Here is a 13,493-nt window from a genome sequence, read left to right as displayed (position 1 = left end):
ACAAGCTACTATGATACTATAATGGTCATAACAAAATTATTATATGTCAAGTTATATTTTCATGAATTTATTCATTATTAAGAACTGCTTGTCCAATGCAGAGTTTTGGTGGTTTGGAATAAAATGCATGGGACTCGGTTCAGCTGCCTGTATACTCTGGGTGGAAACATTTTGATCATTTAATTAACGGATGTTTGTTACACTAGGAAAGAAAGTTCAAAAGATCTTTAATTCTGCAAAGCACGTAGAAACTATGGTGTCTGAGGTGCTGTGTTACACCAGCAAGAAGGCTGAGAAAGATATTAATGTGACAAATGTATAATCCCCTGCTTTAGTAACTATCCCGAACAGATCAAGTAAACATTACTCAGCTGTATTAATGATAACTGTAAGTAGCTTAATACTGTAAGCCGTTCTTCAGAAAAGTTATCTAACTGAATCAAAAATAGTACTGAATCTGCTGTGCCATTTGTGATATTACATTTAAATTAATCAATGGTTACAACTGGTTGACTTGTGGTTGCCTTACATTTTGCATAATTACTGCACATAAACAAATTTTTAGTGTTCTCTAATTTTCTTAAATATTCACGAGTTTTTTTACGATCTTTACTTTGTCATTGTCGTGTTGAATGACTGCTCTGAACCAATAACTAAGCTGTATTGTCAGGAAAAACCTACGTAGGCTTAACCACATGTGTCTGTGGTTGTAACTTCTGTAGCATCTTCTACAAAGGAAATGTATGGAAATAGAAAGACCACGTAATGAGCAAAGTGTCATCATACTGAGCTATAAGCCTGATGAATGAAAGAGTATATATTTTCACAAGCTGTGGTAGCAGTTTTGTTTTGCTTGGGTGCCCATTATATGCAGGTTGAGTATCCTATGAGTAGAGGGCCACAGGTGATGTAGTGGATGTATTGCCTTAGAATAAAAAGGCCCAGGTTCAAATCCCACTCTTGTTGTAGTAACCATGAGCAAGGTACTTACCCTGAATTGCTCAAGCAAAAACTACCCAGCTATAGAACGGGTAAATAACTACAAGTAGTTTACTATAAAAGCCTCACATTCTAAGTTGCTGTGGAGAAAAGCATCAGCAAAATGAAACCATAATGAGAATATGTAAGTGAAACTTTTCAGATGTTAGCTTTTCATTTTTTTCTGAAAGAACATGTAGAACAAGATGGAAGATCATATTGTTAATTTATATATCAGGAAGTTGTGTTACTAATTCATGTCTGATTCATCCATTGCCAATTAAGGTTATTAGAAATGTTATAATGACAAATATTGGCAGCCATGTCAGCTGCCCAACACAACTTAATTACTGCTCCATTACGCACATCATCAAGTATCCAATTTCAGCAATTTCACACTTCTAGGGAAACATCTGCCCACGTCATTAAAATTTGGATCTTATGATAGCTTCTGGCTATTAACAAAATGTCCTTAATTGGTAAGGCAATCACTGAACATTAATATTGCTAATATGAACCAGAAAAGGGAATCTTTCAGTAAAAATGACCAAAAGGACGGATATTGTTTGCCACAGCAAATGGAAAACATTATTATGGATCCAGAGTTGTTAATTTTCCTTGGTCTGAAAGTGAAATCTTATGAGTCAGTAATCAAAAAGAAAAAAAAAAAACACAAATGCCAGCTATTTTAAACACATTATATGATGCTTTTAATTGTGAAAAATACAACTTTTAATATTATAAAAATTTTATTAATCCTTAACTAATATTACTGTATTTAATAACTCACACATTGTCTGAAACCGCTTGTCCCAAGTGAGGTCATGGCAGGCCAGAGCCTAACCCAGCAACACACAGGCCGTAAGGCTGGATGGGGAGGGGACACACCCAGGACAGGACGCCAGTCCGTCGCAAGGTATCCCAAGCAGGACTTGAACCACAGACCCACCAGAGAGCAGGACCCAGTCAAACTCGCTGCACCACCACGCCTCCCATAATCAATAACTTTATACCCTTATTCATAGTTATTTAAATGTAATACCATGTTACAGGACTTGTATCTGACACATACATTATAGTAGCACAATAAACAGAATGCAGCAGTAGGAGGAAGCTTCTCTTTTCTCTAGAAAACATAGAGTGCTGTAAAGTAAAAGATATGAACTGCTACAGTATTTTCTTCAAAAGTGTCATTTATAATCAGAATACAATAATTTTTAAAGAAAAATATAAAAGCACAGAGAAGTGCAGTATTCGCACTTAACCGACTACAAATAGTACGGCATTTACAGTACACGGTTAATGTGTGTGTAGATTTTTTACATAGCAAGCCTAATGTTCATCCACAAGAGCAAACACTTCATTACATCATGTGAGGACAGTTTTGTATGGGATGAGTATTGTACCAGGCATCTCTGACCAGGCACTCGATGAATGGTTTCTTCATGATCATGGCCAGAGATGGTTCCATTTGATTGCTCTCTCCTTTTTTTACTGGTCAGCCTTTAAACATTTATATGCCTGAAAATTTCTTTGGCATAATCTAATTAGTGTCATCTATATCCCACTGCATCTGCAGTAAACACATTTGGAATGAGGGAACAGTGGGTGAACCACTAAAGACAATAAATTCCAGCTGGTTTTTTTTTCCTCTGAGTAGTTCAGTTCTAAATGAACCTTTTTTTTACAGTATACGAATCTGTATATGCAATATGTGTGTATATACTGTATATTTACATACATATAGATAGGAACACATGCAAAAATAGGCGATTTCTGTATAAAACAGCAAGATTAGTATCTGTGTGGTCTCCTGCTGTCACAGTGTTTTCAGGGTTCAAATACAGTGTGTAACATCTCCAAACTTAATTAAATACGTTGGGGGATGTATTGGAAATTTCTGCTTAGCACAATTTTTCTTCAGCCCATACAAACCTATAAATCAGCTGCAGCTGCCACTGAGAAATACCTACCCTAACTGTGATGCAGAGGAAAACAGATGCCACTTATTCAATAAACTAATATTCATACAGAAGAAAAATGTTGCCTGGATACCAAGGAGTTGAAGTCAATGTGAGGGGTTGTCAATATTCAACTTTATAGCTCTGGGGTGCAGATAAAATTTAGCTGAACAAGGGAATTGAGATCTGTAGATATTTGGAAGCACAGCTTCTGCACACAGTAAATGACCTAATATATCTGTTTGAAAGTATCCCGTACGGGAGTGCATGGCTTTCCCGCTTATGCATATTTATCGATGAAAAGTTTATGTATGCAGTGAGATGTGGATATGTACTCTGTTAAAAAGACTCAGGCCTACCATTTCTCTGAAATTTCTTTGAAATTTGTCATGTAGAACCTGCTAAAGGGTCTCTGCTGAAGCCAGGGTGGAAGTGCTCAATGAATTAGTAGAATAGAAGCTACCAAAAATGGCTGAGTAGCAATGCTAAAGTAAAAATACATACCAACCACTAACATGGCACCCAGTTCAGATCAGTTTGCTACTGAGTGGGTCAGTGTCATTCTTTGTTATTGGATTAACTGCAGTATTCAAGAAGTGTTTAGGTCAACTACAATGAAGGGGTTTGTCCTGATGGTCCTGCAGGTCTGCCCCAGGTATGCAGAAAACAGAGGAGGTTCCACCCCACGGATTAATTTTTCATCGCTCTTAATCAGGGAGTCAAGTCTGATTATCAGAGGTCATGGTCCTGCTGGCTGTGTTGCTGGACTTAAGAAAAACAAAATGCTGATAAAGACCTGCAGTGCTGGAGCAAACTGGCCAGTGATTTCATTTTCTGTGTGTCTCCCAAGATGGGAAGTAGGGACGTCTGCTGTTGGAATAAGGAGCTTTCTCGGCCTGTCATTTCAGTAATTTAAAAAAAAAATAAATTTATTTTCTGTATGTGAATGGTGACTGTTTCTGCATTTTAAAAGATTTTTATACTTTAGGTGCCAAAATATAAAATACATATTAAAACACAAGTGTTTTGACTTGTGTTAAATTGGTGGTCACTAAATGGTTCGAAACCCCATTAACGGAAATATTGAAAAAACACCATCTGGGACTTCAGCCCTGTGAAACCTCAGCCTTTCAGACCTGGTCACAGTAGTCAGTACAAATGACAGTATGCATATTCACATGGCAAATGAGAAACAGGCCACTGCAGTTCTCTGGAATAAGTCTGTCACGCATTGATGCGGAAATGTCAATGTAATCCACTGGGGCTCGGGCCTTTTGCTCTGCCATTATCTGGTAATCATACAAGATAAGGTTAAAGCCGCACAATCCTGCCTGCATCTACCCACCGGACAGCAGCACCGTCCACTCTGGAGAGGCCAAGCGACGAGCTGAGCCAAGTCTTCCAAGCTATAAAGACCAGCTCAGCCAATCAGCCGCTCGTGGTCACCAGGATTGATCTGTCATCGAGTGACAGCAAGTTACTGCTCCACTGCTCTCCCAACACCAAAGCATCACATCATGTTACAAATTATTGCTGGTTCACATCTGATGCTCTCTTGCTCAGATTGCCGGACTCTGAAAATTGCAGTGATCTTTTTTAGGTGCAGTTGTAGTCATAATGCGTATAGGAGTGATCAGAAAGAGGTGCAAAACAACTGCCCGTGTGTTGACTTGGCTCTCAGAATCCTTCCTCATCATCTTCTGCAATTGATCAGCACTTAAAGGGAAACTGGTAATGAGGGTTTTCTCTGTGGTCATTTGTTTTATACTCTGTCTTAATTACTGCGCTTTGTGAATGGGAGGTGCCATCCTATCAGTCCCATTTAGTGGTTCAGTCAATACGCAGACACCAAGACCTTTCAATAGTTTTAGTACATATTTTCAACAGAGTCATTTCATAAATCATTGATTATGCATTGATGTGTTCATTGTAATGAATAATGGCAACCATATACAACTCTCATCTGTTCATAGCTCCAAAGAAACACGGAGATTACACAGCTCATTAGGGGTCTAAGATTAAGGGGCAAAACACTATTTCGTGACCTGTTAATATAAACCTTCCAGAAAATGACTGAGGTAATAGCTGTTCATAGCTTGATTGTTAAACTAATTTTGAAATAGCTGCCAGCAGCAGGTCAAATATAGCAAATACAGGAAGGTGTGTGGAGGTGCGGAGGTGTGGTGGTGCAGCGGACTTGGCTGGGTCCTGCTCTCGGGCGGGTCTGGGGTTCGAGTCCTACTTGGGGTACCTTGTAACGGACTGGCATCCCGTCCTTGGTGTGTCCCCCTCCCCTTCTGGCCTTGTGCCCAGTGTTGCCGGGTTAGGCTCTGGCTTGCCGCGACCCTGCTTGGGACAAGCAACTTCAGCCAGTGTGTGTGTGTGTGTGTGTGTGTGTGGGAGTAAGTAAGGTCTGCTGAATAGGTAAAACAAATATACAGAATAGAGTAATTCATGGTCATATATACATGACCATTAATGCAAAAGACCTATATGGACAACTAGATTATAGCCTTAAAAAATAAATATTTAAAACTGCTTGTAGCAATCTGGTGTACAATATTTGTACAGGGAATCTTTGTTTGGTAAGCACAATTATTTATCAGGTGCATACATGTTTTTGGTTAGTTTATGCATGTGTCTGAATATCTGTGGGTGCCATTGAATATCAGTTTTGTATTTTTTTTTTTGTGTAAGTGGGCCTTTGCTGTGTTGGGAGCTGCTGCACACCCATGTATGTGTGTGTGTGTATTTGTAAAAAATCCCGAGGTGCTCCCTGTCACTAAGCAGTAGTGGTAGGAGAGTAAATCTACTCGGCTCTCCAAGCCTCTGTTGTAATAAACAATAAGCCAGCATTAATCATGAAATGCCACTGTAATAAACAATATCTGCACATTCATCTTGTAAAAGCATCTGCACACAAGGGCCAGCTTTACAGGAAAGCATTTAAGTCGCTAAGATAAAGGCATGCATGCTAAAAGACAAGAAAAAAATTGAAAAATAATTATTTGAATATTTTAATTTTTATATTCCTAATACCCACTATGAACACAAAACTCTTAAACCACTTCCAGGAGACATGCATTATTTTGTTAAGTTTTTTCTAGAAATTTACTAATTTAATCCAAGATTCTCTTCTCTTCTTTTGCATACAGCATGATGACAACCATACTATTTTTTTCAGTCCGTTATATTGTTTGCTTTTGTTTCATTTGGCTTTGAGAGTTTTTGTGCTTATTTTTACAAGATCAATGCTCAGTGTGGGGAAATTAAGTTTGATCATTTTGGCCATGTAGTTTTTTTTTTTTTTTTTAATTGGAGGAATAACATGACTGATGGCACTCAGCTGAATAGTCAATTATTCTAATTATTCTGGTAAGTGCCTTCTTTTGTAGCCTCTGATTATCAATAAATGTGTGATTTGTCATTAGCTTTCCATGACTAATTGGGAACAGAATCAAGATTAACAAAGACCATTATGGCTCTAAATGTACAGGGAAATGACAGAATGAAGGTAAAGTGCCCAGCAAGCTCAACATCAGCCGACCCTGTTCAACACTGTTAGACAGCCAAATCGTTGGCCACTGTAGGCTGTTGATGAGGATCATGCTGCCATAGAAACAGCTGTATCGTGTCCCTCACAACCCCCAACCTCCGCCTTCCTGTTGTGTCAGCAGGCCATACCAGTGCGGCCACTGCTCCCAGTCCTTCTCCCAGCCGTCTGAGTTGCGCAACCATGTGGTCACTCACTCCAGTGACCGGCCCTTTAAGTGTGGCTACTGTGGACGTGCGTTCGCTGGCGCCACCACCCTGAACAACCACATTCGCACACACACTGGGGAGAAGCCATTCAAGTAAGTAACAGTGAGTACCACCGCCTAAAAGAACTCATTACTGTCCCCCATAGATGCTGCTGGGTTTCCTGGAGGGGATACCATCCACTCACATTCTCTCGTTCATTGCTACTCGCTTGCTGGCAATAAGTGGTAGCTGGTGTTACTGGTGTACTTATACCCACAACATGTCCAGGCATCCATTTGTCCAACTGCTTGTCCCCCCAAATGAATGACAACCCAGTTATAACATTATGCCATTACTCATTTTTAAGCAGATCAAAGTGATACAGTATTACGTTTACCCTAAATATACTGGCCTAATATCAAGAATATAACACTTCAACCTTTTCAACTATAGGCCAAGCCCTTATTTGTATGTTTCCAACAGCAGGTTGACATGTCTGTGCATAAAACATATTTTCACATCCCTCATATTAGTCTGTGGATAATATTGTATAGCACACATTCTTTTTCTGTCAGCCCCTGCAATCACAACTACAGTGTACTCTGAAAAGTTAATATATTTTGTGCCTTTAAATGGTACTGCCAAAACTTAGTGTTTCTGATGTTCCTACAAGCATGCCAAACTGATTATTTTTTTGGTTCCATAGATATATTGCAGTCATATATTTTGTATATTTCAAGAACCAGTTTTAGCGGTTCTTTGAGTGAGACATTAAATCCAGGCCATGATCATCATTCCATTCATCATGTAATTTTGTTACAGCTTTACAGTCATTTTCTATCAGTCATTTCAGTGACAAGTTTCTGTGCTGTATCTTTTCATATAACTAGGTATCATGTCAAAAATTATATTTTAAAAAGACAATAAAAAGACCTAATGTAAACAGCATTCTTCATGGCAGAATTTTGTGGCCGTCCTTCCATACAGTGACTCAGTCAAGTAATACTGTTACAGTACTGTAGTACAAAACCCCAATAACAGTGGGCTTCCTCACCGGAATTGTCTCCCTTGCAGTTTAGCTTTTGACAGCTGGTTGTGTAGTGGTTCGAATTTCTACCTGTAGACCTAAAGGTTGTAGGTTCGAATCCCACCTTTGGCTGTAGTACCCTTAAGCAAGTTACTTACCCTAAATTGCTCCAGTAAAATTACCCAGCTGCATAAATGGGTCAATAACTGTGGATAGATTAACATTGTAAGTCACTTTGGAAAAAAGCATCAGCTAAATTAATTAATGTAGGTCATTTTGACAGAAGAACAAGTACTTTGATCATTCTGGATTCCTGCGTCTCTAAATATTTTAAACGTAGAATCAAGGAATCCAAAAAAGCTAGATATCAGAGCTAACGCCCTCATTAAAGTTATTTTGACTGACAACCTGTACGTTTGTTCAGAATGACCCCAGTCACAAGGCCACACCAGGGTTACAGAGAGCAAAGTAGGGGAGGGGGATTCAGGGGGGATTCAGTGTGCTCTACTCCTGAGTGAATGGAGTCTTTATTCCAGCTATAGGTGACTTCCTGTGATGTGTCAAGTGTAGATTAGCCATTAATTGAATTTAGAACCTGCTCAGTTCTTTCCTCGGAGACTGGGACTACCCACCCCAACATGAAGCCTGTGTCACTTTCCCTGTGTCTGAAAGACCCCTTTCTTGCATGCTTGTGCCATTTTCCCACTCAACAAAGCAGTTAGCCATAAAAAACCATCTCAACCTGTTTCTCACTGTCTGATTGATGTTGTGAGAGATACAGTGTAAATAGATTTCAGTAATTAATTGAAGAAGTTTAAGGGTCAGAGTGGATAATAGATTTCTTTTAATTTAATGGCCGTTACTTACGCCTGACCCTGTTGACTCCAATTTTTTTCAACACCAAACGTCTGTCATGTTTTCAATAAGGCCGCCATGCAATTCTAATTAAAGCTATCGGACTGCTTACTGTAACCATGTCTATAATGCCTACAAAGGGCAAATCCAGTCATGTAATGTCGAAATCTATAATGCATCATCATAAAAACACTTTTCTTGCTCTATCAAGTACAAATGCACTAATTTAGGCAAAATAAACTTCAACTGTAAAACCAACATGTAAAAATGCAATAACCCGATGTGTGTAATGAATGTTTGTCAGCACTCCCACTGTCACCATGGAAATGTATCCACAAAAGAGCAGAAAGCTGTGAGTGCTCAACTTCTTATCACAATGATAAGCATTATTAGTCTATCATATGCCACATTCAAAGCAAACATGTTTTAAATCAGGCCTGATATTTCAAACAACCAAAAAAGGGGAAAAAAAACACCAGTTGGCCTATACATTTCAGTCAGAAATAATTCCATTAGTATAAATGAGAAATTTTCCTATATGCTTAAGCCTGCATCAAACGAGACTTTGTGGTGGATTAAACTTAGCGGGGCTCCTCTTGTGTATCTGGTGGATGTGGAGTAAGACCACAGGTCACATCACACCCTGACCAGGTGGCCAGAGAGGTACTGAATTTGAGGGAATCCTAATGCTCCAACAGATCAGCTTTCTAATAAGCAATCAGTGCTACATAAACGTGCCATCAGCATTTCAAATGCTCTAGAGAGGGAGAGGCTCACAAAGACATTAATGAATACACAGCAGAAATCTTTAGCCAGTCAATATGGCTGAGTTATTTCCATTGAGCTGAATCTATGGTTGATAGATTAAAGCTGGCATTTCACGTTTGTCAAGTCCCGGCTGTGAAACATCACTTGGATAATTTTGGATGAGGTCTGCAACTTTGGTCTTTCAGCTGGTCTGCACAGTTCGTTCACAGTGCCTCCCTGCTTGATAATTGGTTTAAAGTTGTGTTCATCTGAAGCACTACATCTGCATTTATTAACTTTATACTAAAGCAACAGTAATACATTTCTTGATACCCGAAAACAGACCAAAAGGTCTTCTTGAAGAGCCGCAGACAGCTGGGTGTCTCCCCGTTCGGTTTGCGTTGCCTCCTTTTATTTGCAAGCTCGTATGTAGGTCATCATACGGCGTGACAACACTTTCGAAACTTCCCTTGCGCCCGACGCAAAAGTGATCTACTCCAATTTGTCTCCGTTCAAGAATTGCATCGGGACACATCCTAAAGGTTAGCAACAAACTTTCTTTGCGTCTCATTTCCTCACCGATATTTTCCCATTGCGTTACACAGAGCATGAAGCCAAGCCACAACATACATTTTCTGAAATGTTAACTAGAACATATTAATCACTTGAACATATTAAACATATTAACTACTTGAACATTTTTTCACACTACACTCCCCCCTTTGAGCATGAAATGCTCACATACACAGTGCTGTGGAAAAAGTATTTGCCCCCTCCCTGATTTTTTTTTTTTTCCATATTCATCAGTTAAATGATTGAGATCATCAAACAAATTTTAATATTACACAAAGATAACTCGAGTAAATACAAAATGCAGTTTTTAAATGATGACTTCATTTATTAAGGGAGAAAAAGCTGTCCAAACCTACCTGGCCCTATGTAAAAAAGTAATTGCCCCCTAAGCCTAATAACTGGTTGTGCCACCCTTGGCGGCAACAACTGCAATCAAGCATTTGCAATAACTGGCAATGAGTCTTTCGCATCGCTGTGGAGGAATTTTGGCCCACTCTTCTTTGCAGAATTGTTTTAATTCAGCCGCATTGGAGGGTTTTCGAGCATGAACGGCCTGTTTAAGGTCATGCCACAGCATCTCAATCGGATTTAAGTCCGGACTTTGACTAGGCCACTCCAAAACCTTAATTTTGTTTTTATTGAGCCATTCAGAGGTGGACTTGCTGGTGTGTTTCGGATCATTGTCCTGTTGCATAACCCAAGCGCGCTTGAGCTTGAGGTCACGAACTGATGGCCGGACATTCTCCTTCAGGATTTTCTGGTAGAGCGCAGAATTCATGGTTCCATCAATTATGGCAAGTCATCCAGGTCCCGAAGCTACAAAGCAGCCCCAGACCATCACACTACCACCACCATGTTTGACTGTTGGTATAATGTTCTTTTTGGGAAATGCTGTGTTAGTTTTATGCCAGATGTAACAGGATGCGCACCTTCCAAAAAGTTCAGCTTTTGTCTCATCAGTCCACAGAATATTTGCCCAAAAGTCTTGGGGATAATCAAGATGTTGTTTGGCAAATGTGAGACGAGCCTTTGTGTTCTTTTTGGTCAGCAATAGCTTTCGCCTTGGAACTCTCCCATGGATGCCATTTTTGCCCAGTCTATTTCTTATTGTTGAATCATGAACACTGACCTTAACTGAGGCAAGTGAGGCCTGCAGTTCTTTAGATGTTGTTCTGGGTTCTTTTATGAGCTCCTGGATGAGTCGTCGTTGCGCTCTTGAGGTAATTTTGGTAGGCCGGCCACTCCTGGGAAGGTTCACCACTGTTCCAAGTTTTCTCCATTTGAGGATAATGGCTCTCACCGTGGTTCGCTGGAGTCCCAAAGCCTTAGAAATGGCTTTGTAACCCGTTCCAGACTGATACATGTCAATTACTTTGTTTCTCATCTGTTCTTGAATTTCTTTAGATCGCGGCATGATGTGTTGCTTTTTGAGATCTTTTAGCATGCTTCACTTTGTCAGACAGGTTCTGTTTAAGTGATTTCTTGATTCAACTGGTCTGGCAGTAATCAGGCCTGGGTGTGGCGAGTGAAATTTAACTCAGCTTTCCAAAATATTTGGTTAATCACAGTTCATTCATGATTTAACAAAGGGGGGGGGGGGGGCAATTACTTTTTCACATAGGGCCAGGTAGGTTTGGACAGCTTTTTTTCCCTTAATAAATGAAATCATCATTTAAAAACTGCATTTTGTATTTACTCAGGTTATCTTTGTGTAATATTAAAATTTGTTTGATGATCTCAATCATTTAACTGACGAATATGGAAAAAAAAAAATATCAGGGAGGGGGCAAATACTTACAGCACTGCAGTTCCTCTCATCATCATCTTGTGAAGTGTCTGCCCAGATGCCTATTAACAAAAAACAGAGGCAGGATCAAAATTTGTCCCTTACTCCTCATACAAATTTCATTTCAAAATACTTTTCCTGTATGTTTGCCTTGTGTGTCCCATTGTCTTAACCCTGATGGTGGTCACAGCCCCAAATAGAACGGTGTTACTTTTCCCCAGTATAACCCAATTTAGGGGTAGCAACCCAAAGGTTACTGTTGTAGAACCCCTGAGAAAGGTACTTGTCCTCAATTCCTCCAATAAAAATTACCTTGTCTCTAAATGGGTTGAGAGTTCACTCACTCACTTCTGTTAACCGCTTATCCAAGCCAAGCCGCCATGGTCCGAAGCCTGTCCTAGAAAGCAGATCTAATTCCGAGCTCAGCCAGCTAGGAGACAAAAGGCACAGCAAAAGAGGTCTGCTGAAGATGGGACTGTTGACTTCGAATGACACACACAAGGACGGGGGGGGGGGGGGGGAGAGAGAGAGAAATGACTCATTGAACGGCAGATGCATTACATAGGCTCTGTAGTTAACACTGCCAGTTACAACATATCTTCATGTTATAGTTCCTCCATGACTACTTCTACCATCAAGTGAAAGCCTGTCTCCCACAGTGCAGCCCCTGGGGATCCTCTCTTTGCAGTTGCAGTGGCCAAGCTAACCTCGACAGCCGGGCCGCGGAGAAAAAACCTTTCCGCTTATTGTCTGTTAGGAGAGACAATGATATGGGTCTTATCTGGACAGGAGCCTCTAGGGACAGCCCCCTCCCTATGGGTTATTGACAGGGCCCTGTGTTCCAAGGCATGCAGCGTCTTTGCACATCATCACCATCAAGGCCCGAAGACTGGCCACCAATTACACCCTCCAGCTCTGTAGGATTCTTGCACACTTTCAAGTGTCAGTGACCATTAGGGCAGTCTTCCCTCAAGACTGTGCGTGTGGGGGGGGGGTGATGCTGCACGCGATAGCAGCGGCTCTGAGCTCCTTGTGCTCTCATGTGTCCTGCCACAGGTGCGAGAGGTGCGACAGGAGCTTCACGCAGGCCACGCAGCTGAGCAGACATCAGAGAATGCCCAACGAGTGCAAGCCCATCAGCGAGAGCGGAGAATCAATCGAGGTGGATTAGTTGATTGACTGGCCGGAATTAAACTGCAAGGAAAATCATGATTAAATGTCACGGACACTTAAGCAAAACCAAAGATTTCCTCTTGAGAAACTCTCAATCAGCCCCAGAAAACCAAAAGCAGTAATAAAATAAGTAAGATGTTAGGAGATATTGATCTTGGCACAGATAAGAGACTGGGATGGGGTTGGGGAAGGGCAAGGCCTGGAGTGGGGGGGGATAAAAGATTATTTATTTATGACTGGGGATTCCAGTGCTATATCAGCTCATGGGTTCTGGGACTGCAAAGATACCAAAAATCAGAAACTGTCCATCTGTAGCTTTATATTTCAGGTTCATACTCTTTGTAATATAAAACCAAAGGGAGAGCCATGGGTGGGCGTTGAGTGTGACTCTCCGAACTGAAAGCGCACAGTTATGTTTAACTGCACCATTTCTAAAGCATGATTTTAAAATGGTGAGGGAGCAAATTGCTTCCCATTTCATTTTTGTCTCCATGTGGTGTTCCAATGGGAAAAATGAATGAAATAACAATGAGGCCAATAACAATGATTATTCTCGGTATATAAACTGTAAAAAGTGAAAATGATATTTATCATCTGTTGCTCTCATACCATGTTTTGTGCACTTTTCAACAATCTGGACTAATTTAATAAA

At 40.3% G+C, this 13,493-nt stretch overlaps 1 protein-coding gene across 1 annotated transcript in view; it reads left to right on the top strand.

Moving 5' to 3' along the window:
- The window catches only part of prdm6 (PR domain containing 6), a 53,083-nt gene extending 40,143 nt beyond the window's left edge, over window positions 1-12,940 (top strand). The window contains exons 7-8 of the mRNA XM_029259588.1: window positions 6,617-6,793; window positions 12,725-12,940. Coding sequence (XP_029115421.1) covers window positions 6,617-6,793; window positions 12,725-12,839 — 292 coding nt within the window. The 3' untranslated portion in view covers window positions 12,840-12,940. The remainder of the gene's footprint in view (window positions 1-6,616; window positions 6,794-12,724) is intronic.
- The last annotated feature ends 553 nt before the right edge of the window (window positions 12,941-13,493 follow it).

The sequence above is a fragment of the Scleropages formosus genome, chromosome 17 (genome assembly GCF_900964775.1).
Source record: "Scleropages formosus chromosome 17, fSclFor1.1, whole genome shotgun sequence".
In the NCBI taxonomy this organism is placed as follows: Eukaryota; Metazoa; Chordata; class Actinopteri; order Osteoglossiformes; family Osteoglossidae; genus Scleropages; species Scleropages formosus.
Note: the sequence above shows the minus strand (reverse complement) of the source record. Positions and strands in the feature narration are given on the sequence as shown.